Genomic DNA, 18,301 nt, shown 5'->3' with positions numbered 1-18,301 from the left:
TGCTTTCTGTGTCAACTGTCACAGTTGCTAAGCAACATTGCCTATGGCGGTAAAACCTGGGTAGGGGTAAGGGTAGACCTGTTTGAATTCGCAGCCAAAACCCTTTTGGTCTCCTTATTTTCACGGACTTCGAAGGATTTGTAGCTGTGTCTGTGTTTTCTAAGCAAAAGAACATTAAGAAGATGTTCATCTCCTTGGTTCATCAGAACACGACAGGTAAATCTCTTCCTTAGCTTCATGGATGAAGAACAACAGAACATTTCAGTTAAAAACATTCTAGTTTTATTTAAAACTGGCGCCCTGAGTTTTCATGCTGCCTTCACTGACTGTGGGAATCTTCATCATTACAGTTAGAATCAACATTCTTACTTCCTGTTTCTGTTCTCCCAGCTGATTGGCTGTTTCTTTCCAGACTTAGTCCAATAAGAAACTCAGAGTCTCCCACAGGAAATAAACGCAGCATCATAGTATTCAAAGAGATACAAACAGAGATGCCCCTTACAGGTAGGGGTTGGGGGGGGCTTAGCTAAGGACTTTGTGGTAAGGGAGGAGGGGGAGGGACGAGGTGAATGCTCTGATGTCGGTGATGAGTGAAGCCTCCTGCAGCGCCGGTGCCAGAACCGGCAGGAAGGTCAGCTCGCTCACTGGACCATAGGCTGAGGAGGCGAGGTCACCAGGCTTCTGGTCCTCCAGGTCGTTCTCCTCCACCCCAAAACCCACCACCTGATGGAGACAGAGAGCAAGGATGACGTCACATCTGTCACACACAAATGTTCCCCTTCAGGATAAATCACCAGAACAAAGAGTCAACAAAAAAATCAAGCGAGGAAGCTGCTGGATAAAGAGCCAAGAACTGACCCAGGGTATGCTGGGAATTATTAATGATTACTTGCCTCCAGGGCCAATCAGAACATTCAACGGTTTCTGATTAAATGAGTGGATAAAAAGCATAAGATGGTGCAGAAAATGTCATCATCAGTAAAGTTTATTATGTTTATCATCATCAATCATCGTTGAATATCGATGCGAAGTTTCTCCAGGAACCAGAGGGTCGGCCCAGTTGGATCTGTTCTCATCGCCTCTACTGGTCTTGGACAGCAGGACACTGAGGAGCTGAATGGGTACCATACAGCTGCTGACCCCACCGGTACCAGCAGAACTATCAGGACCCAGAACGTGTTTAATTTACAGGGGTCTCTATCAGAATCAGAAACAGCCATTCGGACCTTTTTAGAAAACAAGCAACGGATTCAATTGGTTTTAATTTGGTTTTCCTTAAAGTGAAAAGACACTCAAACGGGGGTGACAGTGGCTTCGGGTGCAGGAGTTTGCCTTTGCCAAGACACTTCACCCGCATTGCCTACTGATGGTGGTCAGAGGGCCCGGTGGCACCAGTGTACGGCAGCCTCACTTCTGTCAGTGAGCCCCAGGGCAGCCGTGGCTACAATGTAGCTTGCCACCATCAGTGTGTGAGTGTATGAGTGAATGGCTGAATGTAGTGTTAAGCGCTTTGGTCAAGTCTCCTAACTTGAAAAAGCGCAGGCCATTTACCATTTACCAAACTGGGAAGGGGATTAAAAGCTATTTGCATGTATATATTTACATACATGTTAAAACAGCAAACATCCATATTTGTGCCCAGCAGAGTGTCTCTCTTCACATGCTGTGAGACGTCCACCTGAGCTATGAATATGTCTCTGTGGTGGCTGGTTTTAGTAGATGCTGCTCTATAGCAGGAGTTACAACGGATTCACAACTGGATTCACTCTGCTTTGGTTTCAGTCCTTAGTATTTTGACCCGCTGTGAGGCCTGCTCAACATATTGTTAGATGGTGGATTAAAAGACGGAGATCAATGAAAGTCAGGACAAAATAATCTAAAATAATCTAATCAGGAGTTTAGCTCTACAGTCGCTGAGCGCAAGCCGAGAAAGGAGAGGACCTTTAAGCTTTGCTTAATTTGGAGCATGTGGTCCAGATGGTTAACCTGGACAGCATAGATCTATCAACAGACGTTTTTTGAACGAGAGGAACTGCCACATATGACTTCTTGTCTAATACACAGTAGTCCCATTTTATTATATGTTAAAGTGCAGATTTATTACATAGTGCTGTGGTACAGAGGTCTATGTGCTGTGTAGGTACCAGATCTGCACGGGTCCTGCACATGCCAGTGATGTTACACTATATGATTGGCTGAACCTTACCACATGATGTAAAACACTGTGGTTGCCCTGACAATGAACGAAGCGTCCGTTTACCAAGTCGGGAGCATCTGTAGTGTTAACGTGTTTAATGACTGATGAAGATTTACCTGATCGATAACAAAAAAGAAAAAAATCTGTTTGTGGTGGACAAAGTAATTAAAAGACTATATTATAAAGGGGGGGAGCTGGGTAGCGATGTGGCTGGCTGTGTTCAGGTTAGCCTCTTTTAGCTTGGTCATTTAGCCATATAAGTAGCTATATAAGCTACTCTACCTTTAAATTTGTGTGAACAACAACCGTTCTTTTACTACAAGTAGAATAACTGTTTTATTTGTTTAAAATCTCTACAAAAGTAATTTTTAAGATGTTCCATTTGTTCTCCCTGCCCTCAGATCATAATAAAAGAATAAAAATAAATGGCAGAGCTCACTCTTAGAATGTAGTACTTTCCTTCAAGACTGACGATTTTTTTTCTACTTTGCCTACGTTAGATCACCAATGAAATGTAAAATAATAGCAAATATAGGTAATAATATGTTGAGACTCCAAAAGAGATCTGATCCTTCAGAAACGGGTGCAATGCAGTTTGTCCAAGTGGAGTTGACATATCTTGACGTCATAAGAAGTGGCAGGGCCCCGAGCAGATCTGGTACCTACACCGGATGTTGCATTTCCTCAAACTAGATTGGCTCCAGACTCCATCTTCAGTGGCTGAGAAATAGAGGATCAGATGTTGGAGGATGGCGGTACTGCAGAGTTCACAGGGGTAAACGGTTCATGCCCAGGATGTGTGGGGTCTGCAGCAGTGATAAGACTGATTCATCAGCCCGCACATATTTTTGGCCATTATTGTTTCTAGTATTGCCTTATGTATGCATGTGTCTGAAGATTAATCAGCGCATTCAGCAGCAAAGTCTATAGATAATGTAAGACGCCTGCACTGCGCTCCCTCCACCTGTCAGCCATTGTTAATGCTCATTTTGATTTTTTTTATAAATGTTTGTTTTTTTGTTTAAACAGTAATGTGTTACAATTTTTTGTAACAATTTTGTTATAATTTTTATCATTTAAATGGAGGAAGAAAAAGCGAAATTAGCTTTAAGAATCAGCCCCAAACACACTGGCAGTAGTTGAATCATCAGTTTAACAGGTGTCAAAATAATCGGCATCAGAATTGGCCGCATCAGTCAGTGGCTTAGTTCCAGTTAATGCTGGTTCTTCTGTTCCGGTCCAGTTCCTGTGACTTTCTGGTCAGAACCACCATCAGCGACCATCAGAACTCCAGAACCAGACAGAAATCAACGTGAGGAACCCTGACAGATCTGTGCTCTTCTGACTCTACAGATTCCCTCTGCTGTAGAACCTCTCCAGAATCGGTCCGAGTTTCTCTGGTTCAATAGACTGTATCCATTTAGATCCTAAAGCTCTAACAGCTCTCTATCTACTTGTTGTTACTAATCTAGCTGATTAGGAACAACACACAGAACCAGAACCTCAACCTCCTGAGGCCTGTACTCACATGCACACTGAGCTTCCTGGCGGTGCCGCCACGGTGCTGCCAGAACCAGGAGATAAGCTCCTCCCGAGTGAAGACTTTCAGAGCTTCGATCTGCAACAAGCAAACCAGCAGGTCAGGCAGAACTGGGCCTGATGTCACTAGACGTCTAACTAAAACCAGCAGCACCTGTTCCTTACCTCCTTGTTAAGTCTGTCGAAGACATACTGCTGGGTCACAACCTCGAACCAGTTGCGGTCCACCTCCTCGCCAAGGTGGGCGTCCTCACATTCCTTCAGCTTGATCAGCGCCGTTACCTGGGCCTGGAACGTCTCCTCGCTCACAGACGACAGACGCTCGCCAAAAAGCAGCAGGAACTCCTCCACCTTCTGCTCCACCAGCTCCGAGCTGAGACAGGAAGTGACATCACAGTCAAACACAGGAAGTCTGAGCAGATGGGTCGGTAAGCAGACACCTGCTCACCTGAACTTGGTTGCCTGGGTTTCTACGGTAACGGAGAACCCCAGAACCCCTGAAGTGTTCCTGCAGGTTGGATACACCTGGTACCTGCAGCGGAACAGAGAAGGATGAACAGACAACCTGGAACAGAACCATCAGATCCAGGACCTTCCTGGTTCTGGTCTGCTCTGAAAGCTGATGTTACTGAATGACTGGTGTTCCAGATGAAAAGCAGAAAACCCAAACAGTTTGACACAGTTCTGGGAACNTGAATGTTTTCCTGAACTTGGCTGTTGGGAACTTAATAGAAAATTTCTCAGCAGTTCTGAGGAACCTGAAAGCCTCTTTACTGTAAATGTTAACATGACTGGATGCAGTTCTAACAGAGGCAAGTGGGGGCAGCAGGAACTGGATTGTTTCCCTCTCTAAAATAACCAGAATCTTATGGATGAGCTGCAGGAAAATTGATCTCTGTGTGGTAAAGAGGTCTGTTCATGAGCTCCAAATGAGTTCTGATGTGTAGAACCTTTGAAGACTACTTTGCAGCGACCTGCTCAGAACTGTGAGGTAGGCGACAGGTGGACCTTGTCGCTGTTAGGGACCTTAATATCAGAACCACAGGCAACACAACCCTCAGGCTATCTCACCCCAGCGTCTCCTTGGTCCTCAGGAAGTCGAAGCAGGGCTCCTCCATGTGCATCTAGGAGCACAAACACAGATCTTCTCACAGTGATGTTCTGCAGCAGCTCAGAAGGTTCTGGAGAACACTTACCACCATCAGCTCCATCAGAGCGTGCTCCCTGAGCGTCTTCAGGCCAGACTGAAAAACAGAAACCAACAGAAACAACCTGAGCCCCTGGTTCCTGATCCAGATGATGTCCAGAACTTAATGAGGATGCAGCAGTGATGATGGATGTAACCCGGTTCCTTATGGAACAGAACCTGGGGTAAAATTGCCTCAGCAAAACTCTGCCTCACTGATGTTGAACATTCATCTGACATGTTTCTATGGAAACTAAACTGACAAAAATGAACCAGAGGAAGCAGAACTGAACATCTGAAATCATTACCGCCATTATAAGTTCTGTGGTCCTGAATCTCATGTTTCCCATTAGAAAGCTCAGCTAGGTCTGGTTCTGGCTCACCTGGTAGTACACAGTGACCTCAGAGTTAGCATCTCCTTTGTTCAGAGACTTGACTTTACATAGATGGTGTTTGGGAGGCAGCTCCACCACCTGGAAGAGAACAGGGACCTCTACAGGCGGAGGGCGGAACTGCAGCTTCCTGGGCATTTAAAACAGAACACGGGTTAGAAAGGACAGAACACGGGTCGGAACCAACAAAACACGGGTCAGAAACAACAGAACATGGATTACAACCAACAAAACACGGGTTGAAAACAACAAAACACGGGTCAGAAACAATTGAACTTGGATTGGAAACAAGAGAACACGGGTTAGAAACAACAAAACACGGGTTAGAAACAACAAAACATGGGTTAGAACCAGCAGAACACGGGATAGAAACAACAAAACATGGGTTAGAACCAGCAGAACACGGGATANGGATAGAAACAACAAAACATGGGTTAGAACCAGCAGAACACGGGTTAGAAACAACAAAACATGGGTTAGAACCAGCAGAACACGGGATAGAAACAACAAAACATGGGTTAGAACCAGCAGAACACGGGATAGAAACAACAAAACATGGGTTAGAAACAACAAAACACGGGATAAAAACAACAAAACACGGGTTAGAAACAACAAAACACGGGTTAGAAACAACAAAACATGGGTTAGAACCAGCAGAACACGGGATAAAAACAACAAAACATGGGTTAGAAATAACAAAACGTGGGTTAGAACCAGCAGAACACAAGTGAGAAGTGACAGAACCAATCAGCAAACAGCCTCTTGGTTGGTGTTTGTCCCGTTTAAAGGAAGCAGCTGGTTCTTCTAGGGGGTAAATGTTGGTCTCAGAATGAATGGAAACTCACTCAGTGAGGATCTGCAGGAACTCGATGGACTCCTGTGGAGGAGAAGTCAGCACATTACTGAGGTTCTGCAGAACCACAGCCTCACTGGGTCATTCATTCAGCACGATAACTCGCTTTGTGTGTGTGTGAGTGTGTTTGTACTTGCAGCTGAGTGAGGACATTATGTTTGGATTTTACCAGTAATTCGGTGAATTTGTGTTTGGGTTCTGGTTATAAATAAGGTTCTAAGCTAGAAATTAAAAACACAGATGTGTTAGAGGAGGTGTTCCTCACAGCGCTGGTGAAGTTCCCCTGGACGAGCCCCTCGGCGTAGAGCTCAGCTTTCAGCGCCGTAGCAAACGCAATCAGCTGCTGGATGTTCAGACCTTGGGTGAGGGCCTGGTACTTCTGCATGACCGACCAGCGGTGGTGTTCCAGGATCAGCAGCCTAACGTCCCTGTATGGGTGAAAGGCCTTGTTATGGAAAACAGCCGGAGCTCTGCAGCTCCCCCTGCTGGTCCCTCCAGGTCTGACTTTGCCTACCTTCCCAGCCTGTCGTGCTTGATAAGGATGTTGAAGTAAGTTTTCTTCAGTTGCTCTGAGAACATGTAGAAGACGCTGGGCTCGGTGCTGAAGTCCGCCAGCTGATCAACGATCAGTTTCAGCAGCAACTGGGAGGAACAACAAAGGAACATGGAGGAGGAGTTACTGCATTAATAAGAAACAGGACAGGTTCCAGCAGAACATGTTCTACTGCCGACCCTTAAGAACCACAGAACACTCCGAGCATGCAGACCCCGCTGCAGACGCCTCCTCACCGGAAGCTTGTGGTTGAAACCCTTCAGCCGGATCATCAGCCCATGCTCTCCAGCCATGAGCTTGTACTCCAGCTGGGCCACGTCAGCCTCGTAGGCCGGCTCAGCCAAGTTGTGGGCCAAAATGTTGATGAAGAGGTCGAACAGAACCAGGCTAGGAGAAGAAGAGGAGGACATGGTCACCAGCAGGCCTTTACTCGTCTGTTTCTGACCAGCTTATCTTTGGACCTGGACCTCATCATCTGTAGGGCTTGAAAGAGAACGGGTCTGGTTCTGGTTCGGAACCTAATCGAGTGACCTCAGCATTCCTCACCAGCTGAGTGGAGTTAATCCACATCAACTGGATCAACCTCACTCTGAGCTGCTAACAGAACCTTGATGAGGGAAGTTCTTACTTTTCAGGACTCTCCTGGATGATGGGGGAGATGAGGTGGAAGCGAATGTAGCCTGAAACACAGAGACGTGACAGAAGTTGAGAAACTGAGCCTGATGTTCCTGCAGCAACATCTTCCGTCATCAGACCCAACCAGAACAGTTTTTCACCACATTATCTCTGGTCTGTCTGAACCACTTTGAAGAACATAATTTATAAACCCTGCATCGGATCCATATTAATCACTTTATGATTTTAGCTGCTAGTCAGGCAGTAAATACACCAGAAGCGACATACATACGAACAGCTTTCCGTTTTAAACTGTTAATTACACTGGAATTAGAATACCTGCGTGTGTATGCAATGCTGTTCCTAGTTAAGGTCAAGTTTCTAATTTCAGACGTGTATACGCTCCTGCTTAGGCGAGCAAAAAACATCCAATGTCAAAGTTCAGCTGGCAAACATGTCATCAGCCAGCAGAAGGAAGGCCGAGGTGTTTTTTTCCTTGGTGATCTTCTAAACAAATAAGATGCAAAAACTAAACGTATTAGAGTGACTAGATGTCCAGCTTTTACGCAGGACATTTCTGCATATATTTTACCTCTGACCTGCCGCCCCACAAACGGAGGTGTGCTGCATTGGACTGGGTCATATTATTTTAAAAAAAGCAAGATCTGTTGACAGGTGTACTAAATGCAATGTCCCAGTGTCCTGCATCATGACCAAACTGCAGAGAATGCTCTTAAAGCTAAACAGGTAAAGATTTTAATACGAAATATGCTAGAAACTATGATTAAAAAAAAAAAAAAAAATCAGGTTTATTCCTGGGTAAGACCAGTTTGCCGTTTTTAAATCAAGCACAAGGGGAGATCTGGTCTCCCTATAACGTCTCCATTTATCACTGGTTTAAATGACTTAGCTACACAGTAAAAGTTCCTCTCTGTTCAGAAACCTGTGGCTGTGGAACCTTCTTTGCAGTATCTGCGGTACCAATCATGTCACATGGCGGTATCAGATAAAGTGGATCCATCTTAACGTTTAGTATGAAGAGAAACGGAATGTTTGAGGAGTTATGATGATGTCAGAGTCGATCTAAGGAACCACACATTTTTTTAGCATCTGAGGAAAGTCTGCCTATAGCGTCATACGGAGAACGTGGTTCTCACCTTTAGGGATCTTGAACTTGTTGTCCTTCTTGTACCACAGAGCTCCTTGGTCCAGGTTCAGGATCCGGACCGGGAACTCGGTGTCCGGAAAGTCGGACGTCTTCAGACTGAAATCCGTGGCTGCAGGAAAGAGACCAACACGTCAGACTTTCCCGGTTCTAGACGGACCTGCTGAGTTCTCTATTCAACTGCTGCAGGAGTGGATTTAACTCCAGAACTCCTGAAACTACGGCAGCACCAGACAGCGATCCGGTTCCTGCTCTTCAGCTTCAGAAGAACCCAGATCAAACAGCTCCAGAACTTTGGATGGTATCAGGTCAGCTTAGGTCCAACTGACCAATGAAGCGGTTCTCTGCTGGAAGATGAAGGTCTGGGTTCAGGTCCAAATCTGCCTTCCAGCGCTGCTCCCACTCCTCTGGGATATCTGCGACACACAAGAACCACACCATCAGCATCAGCTCCGGTTCCAGTCCGGTTCTGAAGGACAGCAAACCGGTTCGTACCCTCGCAGCTGTAGCTGGTACCGAACCACCTCTCCCTGAGCGGACAGCGGCCTTCGTTCTCTGGAGACAGCACCAGCAGGTTGGCTCTGAGCGGCGTCAGCAGGGAAAGGGCAGCCTGGATCACCTGAACACAAGAACCGGGTCAGAACCCCTCTCAGAAAGCCCATCAGACTGCAGCAGTGGATCTCAGAACCTCTGGGTCGTAGTGGAACATGAGTCGGTCTCCGGTCAGGAAGTCCTGGTTGGGGAACAGCTGCATGTTCTCACAGATGTTCTCCACAAACTCAATGGGATCCGTCTGCAGAACAGAACAGAAACTCAAACTGGACCCCTTCAAGTTTCTCGTCTCAAATGGGTTTCAGAGTTCTACAGAACCAGAGTTCTACAGAACCAGAGTCTATGACTCCTTATGGTGGAGGTTCTGTACCTGCTCCAGGTAGCGGAACTCATTGTCTTCAATCTGCTGAATCTCCTCGTAGATTCTGGAACCAGAGGGGAGAGTTAGAACAACCAGAACCTTCAGAACACGCCTCCTGGTACCAAACAAACCTCTGCTGGGGTCCCTGAGTCTGCAGCATCTTCAGGTACTGGAACACCAAGTGGACCACCTGCAAACAGAACATCAACACGGTCAGGCGTTCAGCCCAGATTTTCTGGATCGGCCGTCTCCGGATCCCGACCTGGTAGAAGTTCTGGTAGCCCTGGTCTGTGAGGGTAATGGAGACTGAGAAGATGGAGTAGGTGGAGTTCTGATCGAAGCCCGTCTCACTGTTTCCTCCGAACAGCGCCAGAGCCCAGCACCTGGAAGCAGACATAGTGAGTGGCAGCTGCGAAACCGGTCCGGTCCGGTCACAGAGAACTCACTTCTTCCGGAGCAGAGACAGGATGCTGCCGGGCCCCTCATGTCCAATCAGCCAGGAGATGTAATGAAGAGGCTTCACTCTGAGGGACACAGAGGGTACCTGTGGCTTTAGAGGTGGATCAGGAGGCCAGAACCGGTCTAGAACTTCTAACCGGGGGTTAAAAGCTGCCGTTGGTTCCGACTCACCTGTAGTGTTTCCCCTGCGGCGGTACGGCCCAGCTGATGGTCAGAGCGTGGACCTTCCTCACAGGAACCACTGCAAGAGGGTCACATCATCAGCTGAACAACCGACACAACCAGCAACCAAAAGGGAAAACGCTGATCAGAACCAACCTCTGTAGAGCTTGTGGAAGGCCGGCGTGTCAAACGGCTCCTGCAGGTGGGAGAAGTCGGGTCGGGGTTCGCCGCTGCAGAAAGAACGTCCACAATAAAGGTGAGGAAGTCTCCTCTGATTGGTCCTTTTGATGTTAAACAGCAGGCTGATCAGCTGCCAATCACATTGAGCGAAGGGCGGGCTTTGGTTCTGGGTTTGTTACACTTTCATTAACCATCACTTACGTGACAGCTTTCCCTTTTAATCAGCAGCAGCTTCTCCTTCATAGAAAATGCTTTTTATTGTGAGTTAGAAAAAAACCTGATATTTCTTAACAAATAAGTCCTCCATGATTCTAAAGGATTATTTCCTCGTCGATCTGCCAGTAGGTGGCGCTGACAGGCTTGGAATAAGCAGGATATAGAGCTTTAAACACAGAGGGGTGTTTGTGTTTCTCACTTGTTTGGTATCTTGATGAAAATCTCCCTCACCCACTCCTCCAGGGTTTCCAGCGACTCTAGAAAAGACAGTCAGCAGGTTGTCACAGCAACAAAAATATCAAAAACCTGATGTCATATTTTACGGTGCAGCCTTTTGATTTACTGAAACCCATCAGAACCTCGATGACACCAGAACCAGGGCCCAATGTTTGATAGTGATGTCAGGTGAAATGCGAGGTCTGTTCCAGATGTAGGAGGTTCTGATGGTACCTCTTGACTGGACGGCCAGTGTCATGTAATGAGCAGAGTAATATCTCCTCCAGAACCCTCGCAGCCTCTCGTAGGTGTTGATCTGCTTCTCTCTGGGCTCGTGTTTTAATGTCTGGGCGTTACCTAAGGAGAGACACATCAGAGGACTGGTCAGCGGACATTGGGTCAGAGGACGGGTCAGCTCGCAGTCCAGGCAGCAGATCCAATCCAACAAACTAAACCATCGAAAGCAGAAACTAACTAGACCTGGATCAGATGGAAACTCGTCTTGCTGGGTTATTTTAGAACCAGTTCCTGTTAAAACATAACTGGGAGCCTATAGAGGAGTTCTGCCTCCTCTGACTCTGGACTGAGTCTTTATTATTAATAAGGTCAATAAGTTCTGCAGAACAAACTCGACCAAAAGCAGCACTGCAAAAAAATGAAATCCAAGTAGGTCAATTTTTCTTAAAATGAGTGCATTTTTTTCTTGAATTCAGCAGGTAAGTGAGAAACTTTGCCAATGGAACAAGAAAGTTTACATTTAAAATAAGAAAAACACAACTGCAGCCTCTTATTTATAATTATCTATTTATCTTATTTTAAGGGTATAAGTGCTCATCCCATTGGCAGATCATCTTACTTTCCTACTTAAATTAAGGCTAAATAAACTTATTTTAAGATATTTTTGACTCACTTTCTTAACATTTTTGTAGTTAGACCATACTGCAAAAAATGTAAATCTAAGTAAGTATGTTTTTCTTAAAATAAGTGGGTTTTTTTCTTGAATTAAGCAGGTAAGTGAGACACTTTGCCAATGGAATAAGACAATTTATATTTAAAATAAGAAAAGCACAACTGCAGTCTCTTATTCTGAATATATAATTATCTTATTTTAAGGGTAAAAATACTAATTCCATTGGCAGATTATCTTATTTTCCTACTCCACTTAAGGGTAAATACAATAATTAATTGATTTTTTATTACTCATTTTCAGAACATTTTTGCAGTGCACTCACCCCAGCAGAACTTTCCCATGGGATGTCCCGGTTTGGCCAGGCTTCCAAACAGCATCTCCTTACGGTGGGAGTCAGAGGGTCGGGCTAACTGATACTCTGAGGAAGGAACAGAACCAGAGATGAAGCTGAGTAGAACTCCTCTGAAGTCTGGAAGGAGATGGTGACGGGGTGAAAGGTCAGACTCACCGCTGTCCACGGCCTCCACTTCTCGGTCCACGGCGTCCTCGATCATCAGAGGACAGATGAAAAACTGGGCCCATCTGAACACAGGTACTCTATCAGAACACTGCTGGCTCAGCCGGGGCCCAGGGGGTCCGGTAGGTTCTGAAGGAGGGGCTCACCTGTCCAGGGCATCCCTAAAATACTTCCTCTGCACATCGAACTGGAAGATGGTCCTCTCGCAGTCGGTAGAAGCGTTGTCGCTGCCTCCGTGCTTCTTCAGGAAAGCGTCAAAGTCGTTCTCTGCCGGGTACTTCTCACTGCCCATGAAGACCACTGAGAAAAAGAAGAGAAACCCAGAGAGGAACCCAAGTGGAACAGAAACCATGCTCAACATAAAACTGCTAGCATAAATGTTGAGTGAAAGCGTGTAGCAACTACAGAGACTTTTAAAATCCATATTGACAATATAAAAAGAAAAAAAAAACTAAAACTGACACGATAAAAAGACACATGATTCTTTCTGCTAATGTTGGAAAAGAGAAAAACTTTGAAGTGTCTCCTTTTCCATTAAATAGGAAATGCATAAAGGTTTGGATCAAAGCCGGAAAACAAGTTTTTCCAAAAGAAAAAAAATGGAATATGGATTTGGATTAGATCGGATAATCCAATCCCGGTTCTGATCCAGATCAAACCTTGAGTTTAGGTTTTCTCTTAATTTCACAGCAGAATCAGAATCACTTTGATCTAGAAAAAATTTATTAAACTGAACCCATGAGGATGAACTGAAATACAATCAAACTGTAACATTTGACCAAAAACACTTAAGTTGGATCATGTAGCACAGCCTACTTTAAACCTTATTTATGCTTCAGGTTTTGTTTTCATTTATTCAACATTGGTATAAGGTTTAGCTTTTCAATTAAGGTCTACGTCCAAGATCCAAGTATACCTCTGTGACATAAAATACGGCCCAATTTCAATCAGATGTAAATTTACAACAAAGCAGAATGCAGAGCTCAATACTGACATCTACTGGTTGATGTGTCACACAGCAATTGTACGGATGCCGATAATCTGGATCAGATCGATCCAATACCACACCGCTTTGATGAACCAGCTAGAAACTGAGATAGATTAAGTGATCCTGAATCTCAAAAGAAAGAATTAGCAAATCTGTATCAACTTCCTCTGGAAAAACAGAGTTCAGGATCAGAATGCTGCGTATTGAGCAGCTGGTCATAATGTTCTTCCTGGCTCAGGCAGTATCTAAACAGGTCTTGATCAGGAAACTCACTGTGCTCCAGGAAGTGGGCGAGGCCTGGGAGGTCGTCTGGGTCGCTGAAGCTCCCAACGCTGATGCAGAGCGCCGCCGCCGCCTGCAGACACAGACCCCGCCCCAAAAGCTGAGGACTTCTTCACCAGAACACAAAGAACTTCCTCCCTCATACAACCTTTATCTTCTGACTCACCTGCTTCTCTGAGCTCTTCTTCTTTGTGGCCTTTTCTTTGCCCAGTTCATCTGAATCTCTGTCCTCCTCCTCCTCCTCCTCCTCCTCCTCCTGTTCAGAGCCCTCACAAGAGCCTCCTTCCTCCTCTCCTTCCTCACCCTCCACCTCCCCAGCCCCGCCCTGCTCAGTCGGATCGGTGCCGCTGAGGTCAGAGATGAGCAGAGCCCGGAGTCCGTTGCTGAGCTCGATGTATCTACAGAGTGATCAGATGATAAAGATCCCTGTTCAGCTTTATCCTTTGACATGTGGGAATAATAATCCAAACTCTTCCTGAACCCGAAATGAACCTCTGAGGAGAACCATCCACCCAAAGGTCCCTTTAACCCACAGACCCACCTGTACTTCTTGGGGTCACTGGGGGATTTGATGATCTCCAGGTCTCCCCGCTCCTCTGGGTCCACGCCCTCTTCTCCAGCAGCCGGCCTCATATCCGGCGGCGGGGGCTCTCCCTGCTCCGGAACGGCTAACTGACTTGGAGCGCCGCCGCCGCTCACAGACTTGTTGGATTGAGGCATTTCAGCAGACTTCTAAGGGATGAACCTGGACCTGCACAAGTTTGACATGGAGTTCAAACTTCTGGATGATCTGCAGCGATTTCCAAATTCATGACAAAAAACAAACAAAACAAATCTTCTTAAGGCAACACTGTAACATTTGACCCAAGTTTCAGCCAAATTTGAGATAAATAACCTTTCAGGTCAATATTCCGCTCTTGGTGCGTATCGATGCTCCCTGCTTTCCTCCAACAGAGGGCCAGAGCTAGGGCTGAAACAGTTAATCAGACTAATTAATTATTGAAATAATCGTTAACTAATTTAGGAATCAATTAATTATTAGCTGGAGTGTAGAGACTCTAAAACATGCCTTTGCCTGACAGACCGACCGACTTAGAGCAGTATTTATACCAAAATTGAAAAAAAAAAAAAAAATATGTAAACATTTTGCATTTAAGATACGAAAACAAAAAAAAAACTTTTTCCTCTGTGAATATATTCAATCCAGTACTCCTCAATTTGAATCATTTCAGTTTCACCTGGTTTAATTTTGTAAAAAATCTTTTTTAAAGAACCATTGGCTACTGTATCTGAACCATCAATTAATCGAAAAAATAATAAACAGATCAATCGATTTGCACAATTATCGGCAGTTGCAACCCTATTGGCATCCATACAAAACATGTACACGCCCCAAAATAGCAACAAAAAAAAATAAAAATCTGATTTATGAAACCAAGCAATTTTCTTTCAGATCAGATTAACAAGGACGCTCAGGGGCCGTTATACGACGCAGGTTTAACAAACTTAGATTCAGATCTGCAACTCCAAAATGACCTAGCCTAAAGTCGGAAACTCTGACTTTTCGGTTTTACAATGGCTGCTATGAATTGGTTCAATCTACTCTAAATAGGTCCAACCAGAGTTAATCCTGTCTGTGACAAGTTTAAAAAGCCATCATCTCTTTTGTTCCATTTGTAGATCACTAAAATCACACTTCTAGACTGAACTATAATATATTTTCTAAATTACAGTTTGCAGCAGAGAATTTCATAAAATAAAATGAACAAAATTATACTAGTAAGAATTACATTTCATATGCCTAGAAATGTTTTCACATTTTAAGTGGCTGTTCATCTTTATCATGTTGACTGAACATGAATATATATCTGAAATATCTTTCTATATAGTGGAAATAATACAAATGAAAACTGTAACGATAGGAATATAAAGATCTAGAATTAATTTCTATACATCCAGAATATTTATTCTAGATGTGGAGAATGTCCTTTTGTTTGAAACGGTCATTTAGATAAGGAAATGCGTTTTTTCAGATAATAGTACCCATTCAGATCAGTGTATCTATTTAGGATCAGTTATCTGGCAGCAGGTGAAGATGAAGTCTAAAAATGTTGTTCTATTAGATTTATCCTGTTCATCATCTCATGGGTTCCTCCTCAGTTAGATTCTGTCTTCTTTTACACAGTCAATACAAACTGTTTCCAGCCGCTTCAAATGTTGTCATCCCAATAAATGGTCGTTTTTAGAGGTTATCAATCCCATAGAATGGCTTCAGATTGTGCCAGTAGACTCAGTAGGTTGTTATCACCCTAATCCTAACCCTAAAGTAATTCATTTTCCCTCACGGAATTAATTAATCAGTCTATGCGTAATATCCCGTCACCTGAGTTGTGTCTAATGGACCTAGAGAATAAATTTTTTTTTTTTTTTGGCAAAAAAAAACTGTCTAACTCAGAATATATAACAAGATTGGCTGTAAGGAGAGCAGAGGACACTGAATTTACTGAAGAAAACCTGCTCCTGACAAGGTCAGCTCTGAGGTGCATGTTACTACGGTGACTGAAACAGAGGTTGAGAAAGCTGAATTCAGGTTTAAAGAGTTTTCAGTAAACCAGCTTCATGAAACGGACCCCCGGCCTCCCGGCGAATCAAAGCATCGTTTCTGGGTCAATCTGACAGTTTGCATATTATGGGGAGATATGGATGGCCCAACTCAATACAAATAAAAGAATGAATGAAATTACATACTTAAGATTCATAAGATTAGTTTGTCTATAAATGCATTTTTCACCGAGTATTTTTGGAGGTGAGGTGTTTGTGTTCTGAGATTGGGTACAATAACACTTCATCCATGCTAAGAAGCTCTCAGTCTGCATCTGAACAGACGTTTTTAAAGGCTGAAGAGGTACTGCAAGAATAAGGGTTAATAAAATCCCAGATTTTACACATTGTTTTCCGTGCTGCACAAGCATAACCAGTGCCCGCTTTCACATTCAACCAGCACTGTCCCTGTATGCTTAAGGCCATGCCAAAAAATAAATAAAAAAGCCTACCATATAATACTGTACAGTTCTTAGAAAAAGTAAAAAGGCAAAATGTTCAAAACTATAAAATGATAATCCTTAAAAAATATTAATAGTTATTACTGATCATTTCTACTGGCCCTAATTGATAGATGCATGACAGCATTATACAGTAGGTTATATTGTTGGCTGTGATTCTGCAGTCAGCCAGCAGGTGGCTTCATGAGTATCTGAAGCTCCAAAACATTCTGTTTGCAAAAACAATCACCATCACTAATTTATTAAGAAAGTATTTAGTAGAGCTCAATAGACTAAGAATAGTATTCAAACTGTAAAGTTTGCTCTGTTCACCAGCAGGCTGATACATTCAACAGGGTGGTGATAGAAATATTTACTTAGAAAAAGGTGGGATAAGAATTTTAAAGCAAAGAATATGCATATATTGTTAGTTTTTATAATAGGAACAGAATTAAATTTTCAATTAAATTTATTTTTGTTTACATTCGTGTATGTAAAATAGCAAAATAATTCTGTCTAATTCTAAGAACTGTGGAAAAACTACTTAAACTTTCTCAAAAGCCTTATTTTCTGCAAATGAGAGAAAATGAAAGGTTTTGTATCCTGACGAACTAAGGTTTGGTTATTTAGTTCAGGAACCTGAAAGTTAAAAACTGGCGAGCTTCTCAGCTTCTACCTTAACCAGAGGGATGGTTACATTTAATTTTCATTTGCGATCAATTAAGTATTTTTTATTTCATTTAATCGAATCTAATGATCTATAATGTTTGTCAATAAAAATGCAATTTCCCTGGAATAATCGTAAAATGCTGCAGCAGATATCAAACTGAGTTTCTTTATCGCTTTGTTTTCCCCTGATCTGCTGATTTTTTATTTCTCCAAACAAAGTATAGTTAATTAGAACATGGTAATATTTACCTGTAGATGGGTAATATATCTTTGATATATTAACACAGAGTGTGCCTTGATAATAGGTTAATGTTTCAGCCGAAATATCCCGAATAACTAGTTTTAAGTAAAAAGTAGTCTCTGATATTCTAACATAGCCCTCGGTGCAGGAAAATAAACAGAAACACAAATTAAATGATTTTCATGCAGAAGTACGGCGCATGGAAGAATGTGACGATAAGAAGAAAGGAGCGCGAGACACAGAGAGCAAAACTTAACGTTAAAATCAACCGATTTAACCTGTGCGCTGCTAACACAGAATCAAAGAACCACAGGGCTCCAACAGCCGGAACCGAACCTCAAATAAGCAGAAAACAAAACATTGCATCAAAAAAAATGGTCGAACTTCATCAAGAACTGACCCACAGTTTCACTCTTTAATCAGCTTTTTGCTGACTGGCTGCTGCTAACTAACCCACCTTAGCATGTCATTCAGCTAACTAACTGCCTTAATCGCAACAGCTTGGTTCTGGTTTGGCTTCGTCCTCATGCCGAACTAGACAGTTCAATGTCAGTTCTCAAATTCTGGTTTGTTTCCTTACATCAACAGAGGGAAGAACTCACCTGAGAGTAGCGGACAGGTGTTTAAAGTAGCTGATAGTTGTAGCCGGTCTGCGGCTGCGCTAAACAGGCACTCTGATTGGATGAGAGAATATCGACTGCAGCTCAACCGTCTGCTTGATTGGTCGATTGAGTGACGACAGAGAATCGGATTAAAGAAGCCATCCAATCAGCTGTGAATAAACAGTTTGTGTGAGCGGGTATCAAGACATAATTAATATTAAACTTTGTGTTTATCATCATATTTATTTGCAAAATATAGAATTGCATATACCTCATCCAGTTTGAGTTCAGTTTAAATATTTTTTTATCTGAACAACAATGTGTAATCAAACTGAAAGTTAATTTTAGAATGTTTTTCTGGTCTTTTAAGGGGTCGTGACATGAAAGAGATTATTGTAATATTAT

At 43.5% G+C, this 18,301-nt stretch overlaps 1 protein-coding gene across 1 annotated transcript; it reads right to left on the bottom strand.

The window, feature by feature from the left end:
- Nucleotides 1–300: 300 nt before the first annotated feature.
- Nucleotides 301–17,883, bottom strand: LOC107100499 (nardilysin-like). Its single transcript, XM_015399002.1, has 31 exons — nucleotides 17,752–17,883; nucleotides 13,885–14,094; nucleotides 13,510–13,741; nucleotides 13,335–13,416; nucleotides 12,220–12,373; nucleotides 12,065–12,138; nucleotides 11,879–11,974; nucleotides 10,881–11,003; nucleotides 10,630–10,687; nucleotides 10,191–10,264; nucleotides 10,044–10,113; nucleotides 9,860–9,937; nucleotides 9,676–9,796; nucleotides 9,545–9,603; nucleotides 9,423–9,477; nucleotides 9,189–9,293; nucleotides 8,996–9,119; nucleotides 8,830–8,916; nucleotides 8,493–8,612; nucleotides 7,349–7,400; nucleotides 6,957–7,107; nucleotides 6,682–6,809; nucleotides 6,433–6,595; nucleotides 6,160–6,191; nucleotides 5,306–5,444; nucleotides 4,933–4,980; nucleotides 4,808–4,860; nucleotides 4,185–4,268; nucleotides 3,902–4,109; nucleotides 3,726–3,815; nucleotides 301–723 (listed from the first exon to the last, which is right to left on the bottom strand). The coding sequence occupies exons 2-31, from the start codon at nucleotides 14,061–14,063 to the stop codon at nucleotides 523–525; spliced, it is 3,240 nt and encodes a 1,079-aa protein (XP_015254488.1). The 5' UTR covers nucleotides 14,064–14,094; nucleotides 17,752–17,883; the 3' UTR covers nucleotides 301–522.
- Between the last annotated feature and the right edge of the window lie 418 nt (nucleotides 17,884–18,301).

Source organism: Cyprinodon variegatus, unplaced genomic scaffold (assembly GCF_000732505.1).
Source record: "Cyprinodon variegatus isolate N-32 unplaced genomic scaffold, C_variegatus-1.0 Scaffold980, whole genome shotgun sequence".
NCBI classification, from domain to species: Eukaryota; Metazoa; Chordata; class Actinopteri; order Cyprinodontiformes; family Cyprinodontidae; genus Cyprinodon; species Cyprinodon variegatus.
Note: the sequence above shows the minus strand (reverse complement) of the source record. Positions and strands in the feature narration are given on the sequence as shown.

What these genes read in the sequence shown, in the direction of transcription:
- LOC107100499 (XM_015399002.1), bottom strand. Translation starts at nt 14,063, where the DNA reads ATGCCTCAATCCAACAAGTCTGTGAGCGGCGGCGGCGCTCCAAGTCAG. An exon ending in AAGCACGACAGGCTGGGAAG is followed by an intron (nt 6,596 to 6,681) that starts GTAGGCAAAGTC and finishes TCACCCATACAG; the next exon opens with GGACGTTAGGCTGCTGATCC. An exon ending in ACCCAGGCAACCAAGTTCAG is followed by an intron (nt 4,110 to 4,184) that starts GTGAGCAGGTGT and finishes TTCCTGTCTCAG; the next exon opens with CTCGGAGCTGGTGGAGCAGA.